The sequence below is a fragment of the Melanaphis sacchari genome, unplaced genomic scaffold, assembly GCF_002803265.2.
Source record: "Melanaphis sacchari strain LSU unplaced genomic scaffold, SCAv2.0 Contig0_pilon_pilon, whole genome shotgun sequence".
Classification (NCBI taxonomy): Eukaryota; Metazoa; Arthropoda; class Insecta; order Hemiptera; family Aphididae; genus Melanaphis; species Melanaphis sacchari.
In genome coordinates this window covers 25,162,313-25,185,535 of record NW_020270366.1, presented here as the reverse complement: position 1 = coordinate 25,185,535, position 23,223 = coordinate 25,162,313, and the positions used below count along the sequence as shown (strand labels likewise).

General features: G+C 27.3%; 3 protein-coding genes across 4 annotated transcripts in view; 1 reads left to right on the top strand and 2 right to left on the bottom strand.

The window, feature by feature from the left end:
- LOC112595416 (chondroitin sulfate synthase 1-like) overlaps positions 1–726 on the bottom strand; it is a gene marked incomplete in the record, with an annotated part of 25,604 nt that extends 24,878 nt beyond the window's left edge. Inside the window, 1 exon segment of the mRNA XM_025340660.1 lies at positions 1–726. Coding sequence (XP_025196445.1) covers positions 1–398 — 398 coding nt within the window.
- An 8,310-nt stretch (positions 727–9,036) lies between these two features.
- Positions 9,037–13,668, bottom strand: LOC112599014 (DNA helicase MCM9-like). The gene is made up of 12 exons (XM_025345716.1): positions 13,529–13,668; positions 13,291–13,469; positions 12,563–12,729; positions 11,830–11,964; positions 11,660–11,766; positions 11,375–11,591; positions 11,071–11,310; positions 10,859–11,005; positions 10,585–10,760; positions 10,284–10,514; positions 9,820–9,989; positions 9,037–9,750 (listed from the first exon to the last, which is right to left on the bottom strand). The coding sequence occupies exons 1-12, from the start codon at positions 13,621–13,623 to the stop codon at positions 9,047–9,049; spliced, it is 2,568 nt and encodes an 855-aa protein (XP_025201501.1). The 5' UTR covers positions 13,624–13,668; the 3' UTR covers positions 9,037–9,046.
- A 254-nt stretch (positions 13,669–13,922) lies between these two features.
- LOC112598999 lies at positions 13,923–17,292 on the top strand. Of its 2 annotated transcripts, XM_025345697.1 has the most exons (9): positions 13,923–14,090; positions 14,304–14,437; positions 14,594–14,911; positions 14,985–15,071; positions 15,244–15,412; positions 16,066–16,312; positions 16,426–16,557; positions 16,632–16,933; positions 17,017–17,154. In XM_025345697.1, exons 2-9 carry the CDS (start codon positions 14,307–14,309, stop codon positions 17,152–17,154), a joined length of 1,524 nt encoding a protein of 507 aa, XP_025201482.1. In that variant the 5' UTR covers positions 13,923–14,090; positions 14,304–14,306. The 2 variants fall into 2 exon arrangements, with proteins under 2 accessions (XP_025201482.1, XP_025201490.1); XM_025345705.1 differs by lacking the exon at positions 13,923–14,090 and having other exon boundaries at positions 14,307–14,437; positions 17,017–17,292.
- Positions 17,293–23,223: the final 5,931 nt, after the last annotated feature.

Here is a 23,223-nt window from a genome sequence, read left to right as displayed (position 1 = left end):
GCGGGTATCGCTCCGCCGCCGTCGTCCCGGTCGTCGCGCAGGGCCTGGGACGATTGCAGCGGCTGCAGCACGCCCGGCTGACCGGCACCGCTACGGCCGTCGGTGCCGCAACCGGCGTACAACCGGAGTCGGTCGTACGATCCGCCGAACGTGTAGCCGACAAACAGTCCCAGAAGGATGCCGGCCAACACGTGCGTCAGACGCCGCCTACGGTTGCCTCCGGTCGATTTCTTCTTGCCGCCGGCCGATGGCCGCTGTTTCTTGACCGCGGTCTTGTAGGCGTAGCGGTGTTGCTGCTGCTGCTGCGGCCGCGGTAGCGCCGGACGGCCGTAATGGTGGTAGTGCCGGTGGTCGTCGTGATGGTGGTCGCGGTGTTCGGTGTCTGTCGAGGTGGCCATCGGCGCCTCATCGTCCGCACACTGCACCGCTCGATGCACTGCACGTTTTTCACATAGCGGCCAGTCGTCGTTGCGATCGGTCGTGTTTTTTCGCGACTGTTATATTATTGTCACCGAAACGATATCATTTACTTTACGAAAACGGAAGGCAGAAAAACTATATATGCCTACGGTTTTGATGTCGTACGGACGGCAAACGCGAGCGCACGACTGTTACACGGATACCGAAACGAAACCGTTGCTGCGTGTCCGAATCGCACGAACGCACTGACACACGGTCCCGATCGTCGGTCGGCACTCGGCGGTGGACCGCCGCACGGCTCGGCCGCGGGCGACGACGGCGGTGACGCGTCGACCAAAACGGCGGCGGCGGCGGCGGCGACTGGTTCTCCGATCTCCCCCTCCCGCACACCGTCGTCACAGGATCTCGCCGACGACGTTTCGCGCGCGCTAACGTAAAAATGTTCAGTCGTCGCCCGTCCCATTGTTGTACAGATTATTATTACTACGTACGGTGGACGAGATTATTTTTTATTCTTTCGTTTGCGCACACTACACCACCTATATAGGTACCTGCTTAAATAACATTATATTGTGCGAGTACCTCGACGACGACAGCGTTATTGTCGTTATTAAAATTTTACGTCGATGATTCGATTTAACGCGTGCGCGCGTCACAATAATATGAATAGAGGTAGGCGAGGTACCCATACACCATGTTACATATTATCGGTACCTACTCGTAACGATGACCGAGTGAGGTATACACACAGTAGGTACGCCAACAACCGATACGGGGGTTTTTTTTTTTTTCATTAAATTTTTCGTCTTTTCGACCAAAATTTTTGGACGCTGTGATTTGTATGAAGAGCTCGAATTGGCGACGAACAGACACAACGGACGATGAAGCTCTTCTACTATTTATATATATTTAAAGAGCACCCTTATTAAAATGTTCATTAGAACGGCAGAGATCGGTAGGTATAGGTACGTTTCGTTTGTTCGTGAAAACGTATATTGAATAAGATTAGTAATCGACGACTATAAAATATAATTTAACTAACTAAATTTATTTTTAATGTAAATACCTACAAATTATTTGGTCATTAATAGTCGTAACTGGCATACTCGTATGTTGTTACTAATTATTTGTTTAATGATTAATAGTTAAAATGTGTGTGGCGGGCACAGCACTTATAGGTCGTACTCAATAATTTCAAGTCACGCTAATCTTTTTCAAGTATAGGAGTTCCGTTTCTTTTATTTTTCCAATTCCAGAAATGCAGTGTACGATATTACGCCCATGTGACGACGGAAACATAATCCGACCTTCTCGTACGACAGCTGAAATCCCAAACGTGTGCAACGTGCGCTTCATACATTTATACATGTTGCCACTTAAAAATGAAAACGTCTCCAGATTATAATAATATAGTATATCTATTACATAAGTTGTAATAATAAAAAGCTATAAAATATATAGTACTGTTATATTATATTTATAAAGAAATTATCGCTAGAGAAATCTTCAAGTTGAAAACAGATTGCTTCGTACAGCCTCGTCGGATCGTTCTCGTCTGGAGATTATGACAGTGGATAATACGATAAATCATGTATGCCACTTATCCACTCATTAGGTATATAATATACATACAATGTATTATGGTTATATTGTTTTCTGTTGTTATATATATATATATATATATATATACGCGATGAGATATGATATATTTTGTCCGCGATCTGAGATTAATAAATATACATTTACTCAGTGAATCTGCAACAATATATCATTTAAGTACCTACCTGCAGCCACTATTTGCAATTTATAGAGAATACCTATAGAGAGAATTTGCATTGCATGTTCATTATTTTATGTGTAATTAACTATATATTATAGGAAGGTATACACAAAATTTAATGTTATATATATATATATATATATATATATATATACATTATCCTTGTATTAAATTACCTATATTGATATGTAATTAGAATAAAAGGTTATAACTTATAATAAACAGTTTTAAATCAATTTAAATAAATAATAACGGTAATAATAAATCATAATTAAATATGACTATTACACAAAAGGTTCCGCAACAACTAAAAAATAATATGGTTATAAAAACATAAGAATAATAACTGTTTAGATTTCGGAAGTTGTAGAAATTTGTTTTTTCTATTATTGCTTGGATATAACGGTAAATCTCAATATCTGATATAAATTTGTTTTGTACCTACCACTGCTTTATAGATAATACACGAAATTTAATTTTGGTCCTTTTTAGCACATTTTTAGTTTTTTTTTCACATTTAAATTAATTTTTTCATTATATAACTGTTTGATATTGCACAAAACGTGATAATTTTCCTACGAATTCGAAATGTTTTAAATATTTATGTTTATAAAATAATGTCTGTAACCTGCACTTCAGAAATAGATCAAATTGGTTGTATTTTATATTAATTTATTCATTTTTGATTTATAAAAGTATTTTGTAAGATCGTCACCGACGTCAGTTTTTACTTAAAAATATTATCTTAATTATTTAATGCAACTTAGCAAAAATAATTATTTCAAATAAATAATAATGTAAAAAGTAAAATTTTATATTATTTTTACGAATTGCATACATTGAAACATTTTAAATTTTTTTAGGATTTCGTTGCTTTTTAATATCTTATATCTTATCTACAACATTTATACTTTAGTAATAAGTAATAACTAATAATCAATGAATTAAATCACGTGTGTTGTCAAAAATATAACATAATATAATACGAGTTAATTTCATTTATCTTTTTAAAATATTATAAATTATTAACTTTTTATGGGTTACCTTTTTAACGATTAAAATTCTTAAGCTCGGTAGTCCGATCGACGATACTTTTTGTGTTCAGTATTGGAATGCTATAATACTTAGGATACCTATAATATTCTTGTAGGTGTATGAATGTATAATTTATGTTTCTATTTATGAATATCAAAGTATAAACTTACACATTATATTACTGGGTTTTAATACCATCATGTTCATTATTGCATACATATTATAAAACTAATAATAATATAATATTACATTCTAGCTATATAGGTAATATATCTACAAAAAGTTTTATATTTCATTTTTTATACATTTTTAAAAAGAGAGTTTGGATTGTAAAAAAATTTCTTGAAGATACGTAGTATAAAGTAATTTTGAATTAGATACAACAACAAAATCAAATTAATTTTTTCAAAAATCAATTTTGCGTACAATTTTTAGTTTTTTTCTTAATCATGACTTGATTATTTTGAACCTCCAAGTTCCACGACTGTACATAATCATACTTATTAGATTTACTACCTATCAGAACCATTCTGAAAGCTGAAAATTGAAAAGTTTATCTAAAAATATGACAACCGATTTGAGTATAACATATAACAATATACGTTATAGTTAGCTGTGTTAATTAATTCTCAAGTATATCTATAATGTATACAATGCAAGCATTATTATTTAATATTTAATGATAGAAACAGGCCTGGACTCGGTTACTGTGCTACTGTTCTACAGCACAGAAGAATTTTCTTTAAAAATGTGTCATGTTCTTTTAGGGCCTAGATCATAGTTGTTTATTTTAATAAATATTATAATATTAAACATTATGTCATCGTATTAAGTCATTTAACAAATTATTTCTATTATTTATTATCATTTTATTTATTTATTCTATGTATTCCTGTCATGTTATTTAATACCATTAAGTAATTTAATATCCTATAAATTATTGATATAATACTTCCTACAGTTTGCGTAAAACGAACTTCTACTCGTTTGATAGATAAGAGTATGAAGTTAAAACGTAGATATATACATATAGATAAATATATAGAACTTTTTTCCCTCAATACATAAGATTAAATTAAAATACACAGTTGGTACATATTATTTATATCAATACATATTTAGGAGTAGAGTGCAATTTCCCCGGTAGGCTTTTTTTTTAATAAACTATAGACGTATTTGCGTTTATCATAAATTATAATAATGTGTAGTAAATATTAACACAGTTACTAAGGAAGTGTCAAAATTAAATTTTCATAAAATTGAAACATTTTTTTTCTAACTTAAATTTTATTCAAACTCTTACGATTTTTCTTTTTTTTTTGTAAAAATGTAATTAAATAAAATTAATTTTAATTTTCTATTGAATTTTTATATATATTTTTAAATCAATATTTATGGATAAGTTAAATATTCCTTCTTTTTTCATTACAAATGAATAATAATTGTAAAAAAAAATGGTGGGAAATCGTTTTTCTTTATAGTTAAATATATGTGTTGAGTATAGGTATGGTATACCTTCTCATCACTGAGTAAGTCACTATAATGGAAGTGTTAAATTTAATTCAATGATATAATTTGTTTAATACAAAAAACGATTTAGAGCGGAAACAATGCTTTGTCGGCTTCTATTTTTAAGGATATTTTGTAAATTCTTTCTAGTTTATCTTAATATTAATAACACAGTAGGTAGGTTGAATTTATTTTTTCCAAAAACATGGGATTTATTAGTATTGTCAAATATTAAATAACTATTATTTATATAGATATCAATGATATCATATATTGTTATTATTATTGGCTTATTAGTAAATACTAATATACAATAGAACGGTGTAAATATGTTCGTAATCGTATAAATAACATTAATGAATAAGTATAAATATTTGAAAAATATTAATGTGAATGAAAAATAATAATATACGTAATTGCGAAAAGTTTCAAAACGTCGGTTAGGTCTATGCTATAGTTATATAGTATATAATATTAAAGGCGTTCAAATAATTTTCAATAATGCATTAGTTATTTTATGAAGTTACTTTGCATGAAAAGTAATTTAATTCAATATGAATACTATGATGCATTAATATGTTAATATGTTATACACTTATATACTTAATACTAATTAGTAATTAGTGACGTCATTAAAGTGTTAATAAAGAGTAATAAATTAATTTAAACAATAATACTACTTTATTAATTACTAATACACATTTGTCCAATGGTTACCTATATGCATATTATATTATTGCATATAATTGCAGCACAATGAATAAATAATACCTATCCTGCCTTTTCTTTAAAAAAAAAGTGCTGTTATAAAATCACACTTTACTATCATTAAAAAATAAATGTTGTTAGTAACTTTTTATGAAAAAAAATAATTAAATATAGTTCAAATTACATTTTTACCTTTTTAAAACTTTTGAACTTGACTATTAAACTTAATATTGAATTATTTCAGAAAAAATACCTTTAGAAGATAATATTAATTTCTTAAAGTACAGGGTACCTATACATAGGTATTTTGCAGCACCATACTGCAGAGTACAGTTGACAACTGAATAGGAACCCGCATACACATATAGCGAAACTTTGGTATCTACAACCTACTTAAAAATTATAGGTTTGAAAAATGCCTAGTCATCTCATAACTACACTTTTCAAGTTTCTACTACAATTACTGCATGATCAATACATTAACGTTGACTAAATATTTCAATAATGAGAAAAATAATGAATTGTTGGGATAAAAGTGGATTTTATAGCTTCGGACAAGAAATAATGTTATAAGACCATTAAAGGAATATGTGTCCCATCCTTATAGTTTGATATCGACTTCCGAGTTCCTAGTATTGTATAAGTTGTTACTTGTTAGTACGACTGCTTCGCGGAATACTTTCTTCCAGATTTTTCATCTGAAAACTGATCTTACTGCTGAAACGTATAAACGTATTTGATATTATTATTTGTCATAAATATTTGAGAAGTAGGTACGTTGTGTTTTGTTTTATGGTTACCATTAATAAATATCAATCAAAATAAATGGATAAAATAATTGTCCAATAAGGACGTAACAAATAGTAATTTTATCTGACTGAAATACATTTTAATGTTTTTAATCATTGCAAGTTACGATTGTATTAAATTTTATTTATATTACTAATTATAACTACTTAATTATTACGATGTTTGTTTAAAATATCTAAGTTTTGTATTTCAATTATAGAGGAATATGATTCGTATAATTTAATGTGTGAACTGTCGAGTTTAATAAATTGCTAAAAGTATATAGATCTATAAACTTTATGAAACACCCTTTAGTAGGTATATTTTTAAATATATCAAATACATAACTACATACAATTAAAAAAACAAATCTCCATTTAAACATTGACTTTAGAAGGTAAGTACCTACTTAAAATTTAGGTTATAATATAAAATTAGGTACTTACTCTGTTTTATATTAATAATTGAACTAGATATTTCTTGGACTGTAATAAATATAAGTACTGCTCGATGAATTTTTTATTATACTAAGCTAGCAAGCTATTTAATTTGATTTGGTTATCAGCTAAAATCATTATCAAAGTTTCGAAGGTATACTTTAACATAAAACATATTAGGTAATAATAATTAACATAGAAAAAATTTTATTCAACCACATAAGATGTGACAGAAAGTGCAACGAAAATCTGAAGACAGAAGAGCTTAAATAATTGGAAATAAATCTTTATGTCATTTGGTATCTTCTTATCCAGTGCATAAAGAACAACATCTATTTACAGTCAAAGTTTGATTTTTGTTTTAAAAACTGTTTAATCAATGTCAATATTCACATAAGTTTTTAAAGAAATTTAATCAAAATTCTAGTAAGAAGTAAAATAATAATAACCAACTTGATACTTATAAATTTGCCTTGCAGTAAACTGTAACGATATGCTCACATATCATTGTACATATACATAAAATTCAATCAAATAAATTAACGGTCAAATTGTCGCACGCAGACTAAACTCTATAAACATCTTTTCGCCACTGATGAAAGAAAACGACTTATATTATATGGTCACAAGAGGATTGACACATGAGTTGTGACAATATCTCGCAAAGCATGTGAACCAATTTCGTTAGCCACCAGAGACAAGCCATGGAACTATGAAGCTCTCTGTCGTCTAGAAGAAAGACTATTTCTTCGAAAAACGCTGAGTCCTTTTTTTGATGGCATCGCCTGCGATTCTGGCTGGCTCGCTGGATCACGTTGTCTTCTCTCATCAGTGCACGAGTACCAGCCAAGTTGTCGAGTGCATGCGTACCGACAAAATAATGGGTGCAGGCGCACCAGACAAGCGAGCAGGAGCTCTTCCCAAAACCACCATATAAAATACACACAAGACTCTACGGGCGACAGCTGGACTTCTTTCTCTTTCTAAATTAAATCAGAGTTGTTTTTCTTATTTAAATCGTAATTTGTGTCACCTTGCATCTTTCTCTGAAGAACGTACTATAAGTATTCACTGCGGCGAATCAGGTAAGGTGCATGTCTAAAACACTAATTGTTAGTACAGGTTATGTTACTATCTAATTTGTGTAATGGTGTATTTGATCATATTCTCGAATCACGATCTCGAAAGCCCTCCGAAGAACAAGAGGAAGGTAATAACACGAGAACAAGTATATTCAATATTTATTAATACCGGACTTACATACAAGGCTTGTGTCCCTTGTGTCAGTCCGGCCGCTTTATACTTCTACTTTTTATCTTACTTTTTATATTTTTATTTATAAACTTTAATTTCTCTATTTTGTGTTATTAAAAAAAAACCTTATACTTAAATAGTTTTATATCAAGTAAAGTTACAATTTATCAGATTAGAAAGGGTATCATAATCACAAAACACTCCTATATGTACATCAGCTGCCACCTAGTAGGTATGTAGTTGTTAATAATAAACAATTATCTATAACTATTGTTAATAGATACTACTTTTTATAAATTAATAAATCATGATAGTAGACTTAAGACATACAGAAATTTAATAATTAGGTAAGCAACTACTGGTTACTAATATAAGGTGTATAACCATTTTAAATTTAGAGCTTTTTTTATGCAAACCTCAAACTCAATAGTTATATACTTTTAGGTAAAGTAATTTCCATAAAATTTTAATTTAATAAATTAAATTGGATAAGAAAAAAATCTTCTAATTAATATAATTGTATAACTTACTATTTTTGACACATTACTGATCTAATGATATTTTTAAGTGTTTAAGTTACAAAATGTATAAAATTCAAAATCGTTTTAAATTTAATAATACTTAAACTTTAAATACTCACATGATAAAAATATAAATATATTAAAAGTTGCTTAATTTGTTATCAGAGATCATGACTACAATATTTTATGAATTTTATAAATCAGTGAATAAAAAAATAACAGTACCTAATCTGAAATTAATCTGGCTCAAGTTTTTCACAGTTTTTAATCTAGATCCAGGACATGTATAATTAAAAATTGATTGATGTATTATTAATTAAAGTTTCTCTGATAATATAATCTGAACTTCCTGCTAATTAAAGAGATTAAAAACTTAAGATAGGACTAAAAATATTTTTTTGATAAAACAGTAATAAAATAGGTATTTTAATAAAAATTAATTGTTTTATATTATATTACATTATATTATGTATACCTAAGTTTAAAAATAAAAATTATAATAACATTCTAAACATATAATTTATAAATATAAAATTTTAAGCTAAGGCTACATTTTTTTTACCTTATAGAATGTGCTATTGATTATAATACGCTCAATCTATATCTAAATATGATAAATCATCTTCATCTTCTAATGAGAAAATATTTGATAAATTTGATGATGGATCATTTTGGATTGTTGGTGATTTCAAAATATTTGGTTGTTCTTCTTGATTATTGTTTGAACTAGTTGGCTTTTTATGATATCGATACACACTCAGCTTCATTCTTGCCAACTGCCCTGTATCTAATTTAGTGCTAGATAATGTTTGTGAAATGTAATTTTTCCGTTTTAAACAAGAGTTATTAGAAATGTTTGTAGATGGCCCTGGTGATGTTACTGCTGTTATAGGTAAGGTAGATGAATTTGTTGAAATGTTGGTAATATTTTTACTAGTACTGTTGACAAAAATATCTTCATCATTCGAGTTTTCATCAATTATAAATTGTGTGTCCTGTTTGGGAGCATTAACACATTTTGTTTTAATTTTAGATGTTAATGGTTTTATTAATTCTTTTTTGTGCATCTGAGATTTAAAAAAATCTTTTTGTTTTTTTATTTTAATATTTTGTATGGTTTCTGTTATTTTGTTTGTTAAACTATTATCTGAATTTTTAGAAAGAATGTTCTGTTTATTAACATCATCTATGCTGGTATTAGTTGTGTCAGACAAATGTACTGAAGATGTATTACACCACAAATTCATTTCTTTTTCAAGAATGTCATCCAAACCTAATTTTTTCAAAATTCTTTCCACTACATACAAAAATATTATTAAAAATACTATATAATAATAAAAATAATAATCATAATAAAATATATTACTTTCTTTAATATATGCTTCTTTAGGACATGGAGGAAATTTAGTGTATAAGGTATTAATACTATCTGGAGACCCATCATCATTTGAACATTCCATTAGTGACACAGCAACTATAGCATCTTGAACGAGAACTTGATTACGGAACATGAGTTTTGCATGTGCCTGAGATAACCTTAAAGACAAAGTATAATTAGAATTACACAAAATTTTTAAATTACGACTTCAGTAGTTCAGTCTATAACAGTCATAAAAATAATACCAAACATATTATGCTATTACTTTAAATAGTAATAGTAATTTTTTAAAAAATTGAATAAGCACCCAATAAAATTAAAATATTAATTCATTTAAATAATATGTTAGATAAACCTATCATTTCAAAATTAATAATTAATGACTTTACATTTATTTGTCTAAAACTTTATTTTTTTTAACTTTAATACTATTTCAACTACATTAATGATACCTCAGAAGGCTTTCCAAAAACCGTACACTAGTTCTAGCAGGATTTCTGTAGGTACTTTGACGTTGCATCCAATAATATTTACTTAGAACTGTGTTAGCATCTTCTGTAGTCTCAGGAGTCATACTTCTTATAGTACAAAAATAATGTTGAAGTTTTTCTAGATTCCATAATGTTGTACTGTTTTTATGAGCTCCCGGTTTTTTTCCTTGAAGCACATATGAAGATACAACTCTAAATAATTAAGTTAAACCATTTATTATATCTGATCAAAATTTAACTTGTACAGGTAAAATAATATTACTTTTCCCACTCTTCATTTTTTGTATCTATAAGAATTAAAATTAAATCAAAACGACTTAGCAATGGACTGGCTATTTTAATATTATCCGATATGGATAAATTTAAATTATATCTACTTTTTGGATTCATTGCAGCCATAACAGTACAGCGAGTATCTAGCTTACATACTAAACCAGCCTATAAAAGTAATAGAAAAATATTAATTCTTAATAAAATGAAAAGTGTAGAATAAAATTATAAGTAATAATTTTTATTTAATTAAGAATATTCAATACTTTTGCAACACTAATCGATTGCTGTTCCATTGCTTCATGAATCGCTGTACGATCATCTTCTCTTAATGATCCAAACTCATCGACACAACAAATTCCACCATCAGCCAATACTAGGGCACCAGCTTCCAAATGCCATTCAGACCCTTCCTATTAATAATAAAAATTTGAAAAATCTTAACTTAGAATACTATTAATCTAATTTAGTTTTTAACCCTGAACGCCGCAACAGTCAGTCCTGCTTTTGATGAACCAACTCCAGTGGTGAATATTGATCTAGGGCATACTTTCCATGCAAACTTAAGCAGCTGCGATTTGCCAGTACCCGGATCTCCAACTAATAATAAATGAGTTTCACCACGAATTTTAGTTCCACCACCTTCTGATGCAGGCCTTTGCACTCCACCAGCTAAACCTAAGGCGACAGCCAATTTTGCAGTATACAATCCATAAGTCTAAAATTCATGGTTAAAATCAAATTAAATAGGAAAATAAAACAATAATCATAATTTTACTGACTTGAGGGCTAATTGATGCTATAATAAGATCTCTAGCTGCTAATAAATCGTTTTTATTGTCTTCCCAAAATGTTTCAAATTCATGGACCCATTCATTTGTTATCATAATTGCCGACTGTTGATCATTACAGACAATCAAATGGTTAGCTCTGAAGCATAACTCTATGTCAATATAAGAGTTTTCAACAGTCTGACGCCATCTTCGAATAACAGTACCACTAAAAAAAAATAACTTATAGCATTATAGATTCAAATGAAAATAGGTAGAAGGTACTTTCATTTTTACCATATTATGACATCATCACCAGGTTTACACTTATCCACCAAATCATCTTCTAACGATACCCACATTGAACGAGGCATTGCTCCGAGGCCCACTTTACCAATTTGTTCCTAAGATATTAATGTGCTAATACTTTTAATGCTAAAATATTATACATGTAGATAGAAACTTACTTGAATTTTAATTTCTTGATAATCTTTTAAAAATTGATCTTCATCTTTTAATGGTTTTAAATTAGTACCAGAACAACCTTCTGAGTTTGGACATCTTAAAGGAACTACCAATTTATTAAATTGCTCATAATCAATCTTAAAAAGAGTATTGTAATTCATAATTATAAATTATATATAACAAGTAAAAGGAAATATAAAAACATAAAAATAAAAGGGTTTTTATTAATAATATAAGTACCCAATTAAAATTATTAGTATAATTATCTATGGTGCAGTGAATATTATTAGTATTGATTATAGCAGAATTTCTTAAACTGTGTAATTTTTTTCAAAATTTTCAAGAAAATTACTCTTATTTCATTAAAATTAAAATTTAGTCTAATTAAAGTAATTTATGTATTATTATACACAATTATAAATCTTTTTATTTTTATTTTAACATATTTTTTAATTTAATGTCTTTAACACACTATTATTGTATGGAATAACTATAATTTTTATTGTAAATAAACCCCCCAAAAAAGCTAAATAAAAGTAAAGATTCCACAATGAAAGTAAACACCAAAAAAGGTTCTACAGATAAAAAAGTTTAAGAAACGATGAATTATAGAATAATAATTTATTGTAATAGTAAAGTTCTTTATAAATTTTAGTTCTAGGACAATCATTTTAATATCATAAGCCATTATTATAAAATATTATAGACAAGAAATGTTAAAAACTTAAGTTATACCTTTACGTCAAATGGTTCTTTACATTTAGAACAGTAATAAACTTTTTTGTACTCTAATAATTTGGGCAAAACTGTTCTTACAACAGTGCCATTGACACGTAAAAATGAACCAATATCTTCATTGCGAGGAAATATTGTACGATGAAGTTCTGGACATAATGGTAATGCTAAATAATAAATACTAAAATTATTTACAAGCTGCAATTTTTGATTGATTAACACGTTAACCACCATATGACTACCGGCGATCATCTGTAATTCTCAAATTTTATTCATTTGTGACCGCTGGCACCTATAGTTTATCATTAATACCACGCTATATGACTGCCAGCAACCATACATTAATTTAATTTTATATTATTAACATTTCTATGGTGCTACAATAATGCACCAAAATAAGGACCATGGCGTAGTAGGAATTATTACAATTTTTTTGATATAAGTACCTATCATATATTATTAATTTTTCAATTTTTTTAAATATTTAGTATATAAAAATTTGAAAAACATTGAAAAATATGTTTGGCTGACAGTCATATGGCAGTTAACGTGTTAAAAAACAAACGTAATTATACTAATCAAACATTTAAACATTTAAATATTTACCTAAAATCAATTAATCATCAATAAATATTTGCATTATGAATTATATATAGATCCATATAAAAGTAAATTATTTCAATTACAAATGTGTTCAATGTTAGAATTAATCAGATAGTAATACAAACCAGTAATTCGAGTATGTATTTTTTTTTTAACCCTGAGTTTAACTGAGTAATCTTTGTGATTGTTTTTTAAAACTCTTTGAACCGTGATCAAATCTTTGTCAAACTGTTCTAGTAATTTAATTGAATCCTCGAGTATTTCTTCTCCTAATTTGGCATTTTTCTCGAAAAGTGTTAAAAAACTAAAAACCCATACAACTGTTAATTAATTTATAAATAAAAATATTTAATGACAATATACTTAATTGTTAATGAGTAGTGCTGCTTTTTATTTTCAGATTTTAGTATATTGAGTAGGTCATCTTCATGATAAGTATACAGGTACTCTTTAAACATTTTACTTAATACAATAACTTACATAAATTTATGCAATTTTTTTACCATGAAAAGTTTTTTTTTTTAGAAATCAAGAGAATAAATCTTATTAATTGAAACTAGTTAGATATATGTAATAAGTACTAGTGAATCAAAAAAAATATGGTAAATGTTGTGTAAAACACTATGAAATTAAAATTTTTGAATTACTTTTATCTTATCATTGAATTTAAAAACCGCCAAAAATGAATGTCATATCATATACGATTGAAATAATCACTTTGTTTATTATCATGAACCTAGCCCATGATTGTTTTTTATCAACATTCTAGTCTTTCTAGTTGATCATGACAAAATTGAAAATAGATCAGTTGGACAGGTAGAATTGAACAATTAAATTGAATAATTATATGGTTACAAAATACAAATCAAACTTTGCATCTGACACCTATAAGCTAACTATAATTTAAAATAAATCATAATAGTATGTAAGTGTACAAAATTAAAATTGTGTAATGCACTAATCTTTTTCAATTAATTTACTTTTAATGTAATCATTAATCATATCAATAAAAACATAACATAGTATGTTATCTATTTCTTAGCTTATCTATATTAGTTTTATATTGTATATACAATCTAGTATTTCATATTCATTTTTTAACAAGAAACATCATTAATTAATATATTTTAATTTGCAGAATATGAATAATTTAGATTTTTACAATAGTTGTAGATATGAAGTTCTTGCAGAAATATCATTTCATACTGATACTTCAAAAAATCAGTTTGTAAAATTATTATGCAGTCGTCTTTTAGCCCGATGTTATCTTAAGTATATACCTATAAATTATTAATAACATGTTTGTTTAATTTTATTTAATGGTTAGATATAAATTAAGCTATATTGTTTAATACATTTTCAATCAAAAAATACCTGAATAAATTGTTGATTTTAAAATGTCTAAGTTTTTTATTATTTTTGTTTTAGTAAATTAGATACAAGATGCATTGAGCCATTAGAATCTAATAAAGAAGATGAGTGTTCAACTGTTCAAAAGCAGTTTGAAAATTTAAGTACTAATGAATTACAACAACATGCTGAATGGTATGATTACTGGGAAAAAAATGGTGAAAACTTTGTTAATGAAGCTTGGATTAAACTGTATGGAAGTTGTACACTAGATGAACTTCCAACTGATATCGAAAATTTATATCAAAATCATAAGGAACAACAATATCATATATTATATTGGAAGTTTATTAATGAGATGAGTTCTAATGCTTCAGAAACTTCCTCTGAGAATTTGTAAGTTAATGTTTTAAACAATTTTTTTATACTAATAATAAAATATTTAATTATTTCTATTTTTTCCAAACAGTGAGAATGATGAATGTAGTTTAAAATATAGCAAAGAACTTGTTACTGATGATCAAGTTTCAAATTTTGATTTCCTTTACAAATATAAGTAAGTAAATATAAGTAATATTACAGCATAGAATCAATACCTAACTGGTATTATATTATATGCACATAAATTGATTAAATGTTTATTATTTTTAAAAGAAAATCACAATTTTTTGTTCAACTAAATATGATTGAATTAGTTTTATTGTATTAAAATTGATTTATGTTTTTAGAAATTTTCAACAACCAAACAGTAAACTTTCCAAAGCTTATAGGGCTATTAGTATAATGGGATTTATTTATAATGATCAAAATATGTTTGATATGGGATTTGTTCAATATCTTAAAAAAAACATTATTAAATCAACTCGTCATCTAAATGTGTATAGGTTTCCAAAGATGGTGAGTTTTTATTATTTTTTTGAAAATATTTTAGTTTCTTGATTGATTTCTAACATTTCATTAGGGCTGATAACTACAATTTATCTAAATAAAGATATGGATTTAAAAAATTCAAATTATTGTGATGTTAAAGTAATGCGACTTTTATAATTATTAATGTTAAGCTTTGCTCATAAACGTACAATATCTATATTTAGAGTATTTAAACTTAAAGAACTTATATAATTAACTTCAGCATTTCATTGTTTAAAATATTATTGATTATAGAGTATAATGAAATGATATGGTTAAAAAAACTGAGTTTGTGTAATTATAAGACATAGTTAATCAAATTCCTCCAGCATACAATTGGTATAAAGCTTATACATCATATTATTTATATCAGGTATTTATTTAAAATGTGTACAATGTGTAACAAGTATAAAAATTAAAAAACATTAAACATATATATATTTTTTTAATAGTAATTTTAAAACTTTATTAATTATTGATAAATTTTTATTATTTCAAGTTGTATTAATATGAACAATTAATTGTTAGTTAATAGTTATTAATGATTAATGAAAGATAAAGTCAATGATGTTCATTTTTACGCTCAAACGTGTTTTTATATTAAAATTTGTTTTTATTAAAGTTTTTTATTATATTTTTAGTGTGCTACGCCTACATTTGATGATAACTTGTTATTGAATAATTCTAAAGATTGTGTGGAGAGTAAAGTTAAAAATAAAAAAACATTAAAAAAAGAAGAACGTAAAGATATAAAAGAAAAACATACTATCGAAGAAATGAATAGACTGGGCTATAGCTATTTGCAAAATAAACCTAAATTATTGAAGTATTGGAAAAAAAGATATATGTTGTTTTCTAAATTTGAAAAAGGGATAAAACTAGATGAAGGTATTATTTTAAGTTTATTATTATTGATAGTTATTGATGTCAAAATTATTTATTTTAATTCTTAATAATATTAATAAACTTCTTTGATACTTATGTCTTTTAATTGGTTTCAGAGAGTTGGTATTCTGTTACTCCTGAAATAATTAGTATTCATATAGCTGAACGATGTAGTTGCTATTTGATTGTTGACCCATTTTGTGGAGCTGGCAGTAACATTATTCAATTTGCTAAGACCTGTGAACTAGGTAAGTCTTAAAATGTCAATAGTTTTATGTTTCACACATATCATTCATACAATAAAATTTATTTTGTATTTTAGTTATAGCTATTGATATTGATCCAAAAAAGATTGAAATAGCCCGTCACAATGCAGAATTATATGGTGTTGCAGATCGAATTCAATTCATTATTGGTGATTACTTTACTTTAGCACCAACTCTTAAAGCTGATGTTGTGTTTTTGTCTCCACCTTGGGGTGGACCTGATCTCATGAATCTTGAAGAGTACAAACTAAGTTACATAATGCCCGAAAAAGGTGGCATACAACACATGATGAGTTTGACTCGACAAATCACATCAAATATTGCACTACATTTACCAAAAAATACTAACATTTTCGATGTAAGATAAACTTTAAGTTAATAGTAATTACTAATGCGTAATATTTATGAAATATGATAATCATTATTATTATGTTTTTTCAGTGTATTAAATCTGCAGAAGATGATTTTATTGAGGTACAACAGAATATGCTTAATTCAAGGTATAACTCTTTAACAGTTTACTATAGTGAACTGTATGGACTCTGCGATGAAGATACTATCACGTATAATGATGGTTAGATTATAGAATGTATAGCAATTTTGATTTATTTTAAATATTTTATGTGATGTTAATTATTCTAAAATTTGCTATATATTTAGGGTTAACTACAGTTTTTATAAACAAACAATTATTAATAAATAAGTAAATGAATCAGATTTTTTTTTTTTAACATCTTAGAAGACTTAATATTTTACACTTCCTTTATAAACCTAAATGTATATTAGTCAATAATTTATTGTATTCATCTTTAAAGTTAATTTAAACTTATAAAAGTTCAATAAAACTGAATGTGTTTATAATGTAAATATTGGTACTCTGCTGTGTGCAAATAGTAGTCTGTATCATGTAAGCACTTTTTAATCTAGAAATGGGAATTTTTCCAAAAAATATTGACCAATTGCACTGGTAGCCAAGCCTAGGTTAGCCTACGAGCAACAACTAGACCTTTTTTAACCAGCTATACAGTGTGTTTTTATTTTGAATCACGTAATTTATGTCACTTTACCATACTACACAATTGTCTATAGACAGCTGTGAACCAAGTAAGACGCATGTAGATCATTTTATAGTCGTTATACTTATATTTTACATAGGCACAATTTTTTTTGTACAGTAGGTACTTGATCAAACTCGAAAAACCAACGTAGACGGCCCTCCGTAGATCTAAAGGAAGAATGAAGTTAGTAGCCAAATTTTATCTTAATATGTATATGTTTTCGGTAGGCGATAAAATTCTTTAGTATTTATAGGAAAGATCCTCCAGGGCCAGGGGTGTATTTACATGTTTTCCACGTGTAGGCCTATGTGCAAATTGCTAACCTAAATAACTAAAATAATATACTACATTAACTGAATATCATTTAATAACCTACTATAAAAAAAATATAGTAAATCTTAAAATATACATTATATAAGTAGATATGCAAAACCAATTTTATTTAAATACTAAAACACGATTTCTTAAGAGTTAAATAATTTCTATTAATTATATCGACTTTCGTCAACATTTGATAGAAGGTTAGGTCGATAAAATCGATTAAATCTTCGCAATTCAATCATTTTAACATAAAACATTTAGATACAGTAGCATGTAGCATGTTTGCATACATTTATAGAATTTGAAAAATTTTATTAGTTCTTGTTAATTTACTATTCATTATGTAAGAATAAATTGTTAATACATAAATATGAAAAAATATTAAAATATTTTTACTTAACCACCCACAATTTTAGATGGTTCAAATGCATCATCTTGACTTTTGAGTGCGTACTCGGCGCCGCCAATAATCATAAAAAATGAAGAATATTAAAAATAATAAGAAAATAATTAATTCAAAAATACAAAAACGTCTTACACTAGTTCATCCCATGGCACACACGGCAACGTGATTAATAATATTAATACGACTGGAATAGTGAAACATACGTATTTTTATTATAAAATAAACAACTATCGTTCATACTATATAGTATATACTATGTACATTGTACAAAGTGCATTTTCAGGAGACCATATTGGATTACATTCGCCTGCACTATAGGATAGTATTTTAATTTTAAATTCGTCACATAAAGAAGATAGAACATGAATGAGTAAAAAATTTATTTTGATCTGATAAATCACAATGATGATAATAACAATACGATGTACAATAAGCAGTAGTGAGTATAGTACCATTGATTTTATAATATACATATTATTCATTGTTATATTACACAATCAATGGTGGAACTTAAACATAGGTGTACAGTATAATCACGTTTACATTATTTATGCAGAAGTGGTACTATGTTTTTATCAATTTTTGTACTCTACAGTCTACAATATTGTTTGTATGCATATTTATGTATACTATCTGTATATATAGAATATATATACTGTCTAAATTGTGAGGAAACGTACATAATTCTTCAGACTGCTGTTTATTATTAGTTATTAGTTATTACTGTTCAGTGTCCGCTCATATACTGGTTTTTAAGTTTTTTTATAATAGCAAAATAATGTATACCTGCATCGAAAGTGATATTTTATACTCCGATTCTGTATGAAAAAAAAAAATTAAACTAAATAGTGCAAACAGAAAATAAAATTGTGTACAACTATAAAATATAGGTAAATGTTATATTAGGCTAGGATCACACTATGCGTTTTGTCGGTTCCCGACCAACCGGAGCCGAACCGCAACACTTTAAAATAAAATAGGTTTAAATATAAAACGCGTTATCAGGGTCAAACTAGACTGATTTTCGGAACCGATTAAAAACCGTCTGGAAGCGACCGCAACGTGTTGCGGCCCAACCGTCCGGTTGCGTTTCGGGATGTAAAGCACAACACATGCAATTGCATTTGTCTGATCACATTTGCGAGGATTATCGGTAACCGAAATTGAAAATTTTATTAATAATTAATAACCATTTTTAAATTTAAATAATTAAAAAACTTAAAATATATTTGTAATATACATATATATATTATATTTTATTTATATTATAGATGTATATTATTATTTATTAGCATAATTAGTTGATACACGTTTTAAATAAAAACAAATAATTCTAATTACACAACCTTTTTATTATTTTTTTACTTATAATATTAGATCCATTTCGTTTAAATAAAAAATCAGTTTAAAATTTAAATTTAAATTAAAAACGATTTTCGGGCTTTTTAATCTCATTTGTATGTATTCGGTTACCGATAAAACGCACAGTATGATCGATCGTCCCGATTGCGGTTAATCGGGATAGTATTTTTCGGTTGCCGACAAAACGCATAGTGTGATCCTAGCCTAAGCTTTATAAACTTTTAATTACTTTTAAATATGTGTGTAATTTTATGCATCAATATTGATTTAGGTAGTTAATACTCAAGTTAGGTAGCATCACTCTGTTTTTAAATAATTTTATACCTGTACAATGTATATAATACTGAATAGTGAATTCATAATAATTGTTTATTGCTAGATTGAAATAGATGAATTAAAATCGATGATAACGATTTCTTTGAAATTCCCATAGACCTTATACTCAGTATAAGGTCTATGGAAATTCCACACTTTTAATATTAACGAATCCCTACAGACGGTGATAAGAAATTATAAAAATAGATATTCTGTTTATTGTTGGAATAAGCAAAAAGCAATTGCCTATTCTAATATAAATATATTTTACAATCACAGAAAACCTTAAAATGTTAATGTTTCATAAAAATGCATGGCATAGCAAAGGGAGCAAGTATTCCCCTGGGCGCCCCTTCGCCCACCCCCATTGGATCTGCCCCTGGTTTGCCCCCTTGATTAAAATCCTAGCTACTCCTATGTCATAGACTATGACAAAGCCTAATGATTATTTTTTTACACTGAAAACAATTATTGTTTAATTTTTAATAGAAAGTCGTAGGTACTCGTATATATGAATTTATAGCGCAAATACACAATATTTGTTTTTATTATTTAGTAAAGAAAGAAGACAATATTGTTCAATAGTATAAAATTAAATTATATAAATTATATACCTATCTACTGGCTACTATTTACTATTTTACTACGATGTACTACTATTAACATTACAATATAGTATAATTCATATGGTAAGAATTAAAAACAGTAAAACATAAGTACTTTCTTTTATTTTAATAAATGACAATCGTAATAAAAATAATTACCTATAATTAAATTATATACAATTATTAAACATTTTGTTTCAGATAAAATTTTAAGAAACAAGTTTAAACGTTCAAAATACAAATATTCAAAATATATTAGGTATATTTAAACATTTTTATACCATTTTAAACATTTATAATAATAAAAATGAATATACTGTAAAATATTAGGTACCTACCTTTAATTTTAAATATATCAAATGAATTGTTTAAATTTTTATTTCTGTACATTATACTCTACAGGGACCTGAAACATTATACATGTCACTGCAGTATTATACCTATCTAGCACTCAATACTAACGAGTGTAGTCAATTTTTACCCTAAATATTTATAACATATGTAATTTGCACTAAAACTTAAACTGCGTTTATAAGTTACACCAAAATAAAGATATGTAAATATAATTTACACCATCTCAGGTAGTAATAAATAGGAAATGTAATTAACACAAAAATCAAAATCAATTAATATAAAATAGGAACTATTGAAAGAATAATTGTACAATTTTTAATATTTGAGTATAGGTAATACATAAAAAAAAATAATAAAAATAAAAAAATAATAAAACAAACTGATGTTGCATTAATTGTCAGATTAGTTAGATTGCAACTTATGTTTTGATATTTACAGGTTTTTTTGTATTTGTATGCAGCTAATTCATGAATGAAGTTTTTGATATCAATTTATTATTATAATGGTCCAAAGCAACTTAAATTTGATTTGTTCGTTCACTTGTTTAAGGAGTCATTCGGTTACGTTTATGTAAACTCGATAGTTTTATGTACGTATCTGTTTGAAAATCGGTGAGAACTTTAATGAAGTAAAACATTTTCTTAAATATCGAAACTTGTACGATTATTTTTTCGATAGTATCTATCTTATAATAATCGATTTTGATTTTGGTACAAATTACATTTTTTACTTTTTACTACCAACGGTGGTGAAAATTATATACCCTTATTTTAGTGCAAATTACAAACACTACTTTCGGCTACCTGCAGTGGTGCAAATTACACATCTTTAATTTGGTGCAAATCACGAATTCCTAAACTACCTATACCTAATATCACAGGGTGATTTTTTTTTTTTTTTATCTAGAAACGTTCATTATCCTGAAAAATATTTTATTGTATATCATTCAAAGTCGTTATAATTCAAATTTTTTTGAAAAGAACTAGAAGGTAGATACTAGATACCATTTATTCAGGAATATGAAATTATTTTCGAATGTAAATAGATATTATAATACTATAATACTATTATACAACGCCATTCAAAAAGGGTTTGTAGCGTTAACATTTTTTTTTTTTTAATTTATTTTGTAATAACTACAAATTATCTAAAAAACACATTTTTTGAAAACTTTTTCAGGTAATCTCCACTTAAATTTTGAGATAACGAGTGTTTACTGAATTATCTTGCAAATTCCATCATACTTAATATTAAAACCCGCGATTTCAAACTCGCGGATTGAAGATTTCGTATCGGATGTCATTATACATAATATTATAATAAAGTGATAGGTATATTATTAAATGCGGTAAATGTCATTCGCGTCCCGATAACAATAATATATATAAGTTGCGATTCGTGTTTGTCATATACTTACTCAAGTATACGTCAATTGTGTCTGACGGAAAATTCGTTATTATTTTTACTATTATTATACTACTATTGTAGAAACGTACAACAAACACATATTAGTTCACCGATAACCTTATAAGTACACAAATGATTCGGTGTTTTTTTTTAAATTTGAAATAAACGTTATGAATAGTGAATTAAACAATACCACGAAAAGTGAAAAAAATAACGATTATAATTGACTGGCGGTCATAAATTTCGTTTTTTGTAAGTTTTAAAAAAATGATATTGAATGTTGGTGTTGCACCGTCAAAACGTATTAGTGCTTTGCAAAATTGAAGTCTTAATTTTATATAATTAAAAGTTTTAATGAACGTAATCATGAACCGATGAACGATGAACCATTACCAGAAAATATTTAACTAGAAAAACTTAGTAATCATTTAAAACGAAAAACAGTTAATGACATGTTTACTATAAATCACCAAAAATTATACATTCTGAATTGAAAAATGGTAATATTGTAAATATAACTACTGCAGATATTTTATTAATTATTAAAATATCCATAATGCTCTATCTTCAAAATTATGCAAATCATTTACTTAATTAACACAAATTCATGACTTTTTAAAAAATATGGAATTTAAGACAATTAAAGGTGAAGACTTTTTGTTAGTGAATAATAATGAAACAAATATATTAGGTTTCTCGACATTTCGTAATTTATAAGTTTTATTATACAGTTTGAACATGGATGTATAAAAAAAAAGTGGAATAATTGGAAACTAAAAAAATTACTTAAATTGAATTTTTAAGGCAACTACCATTCAAA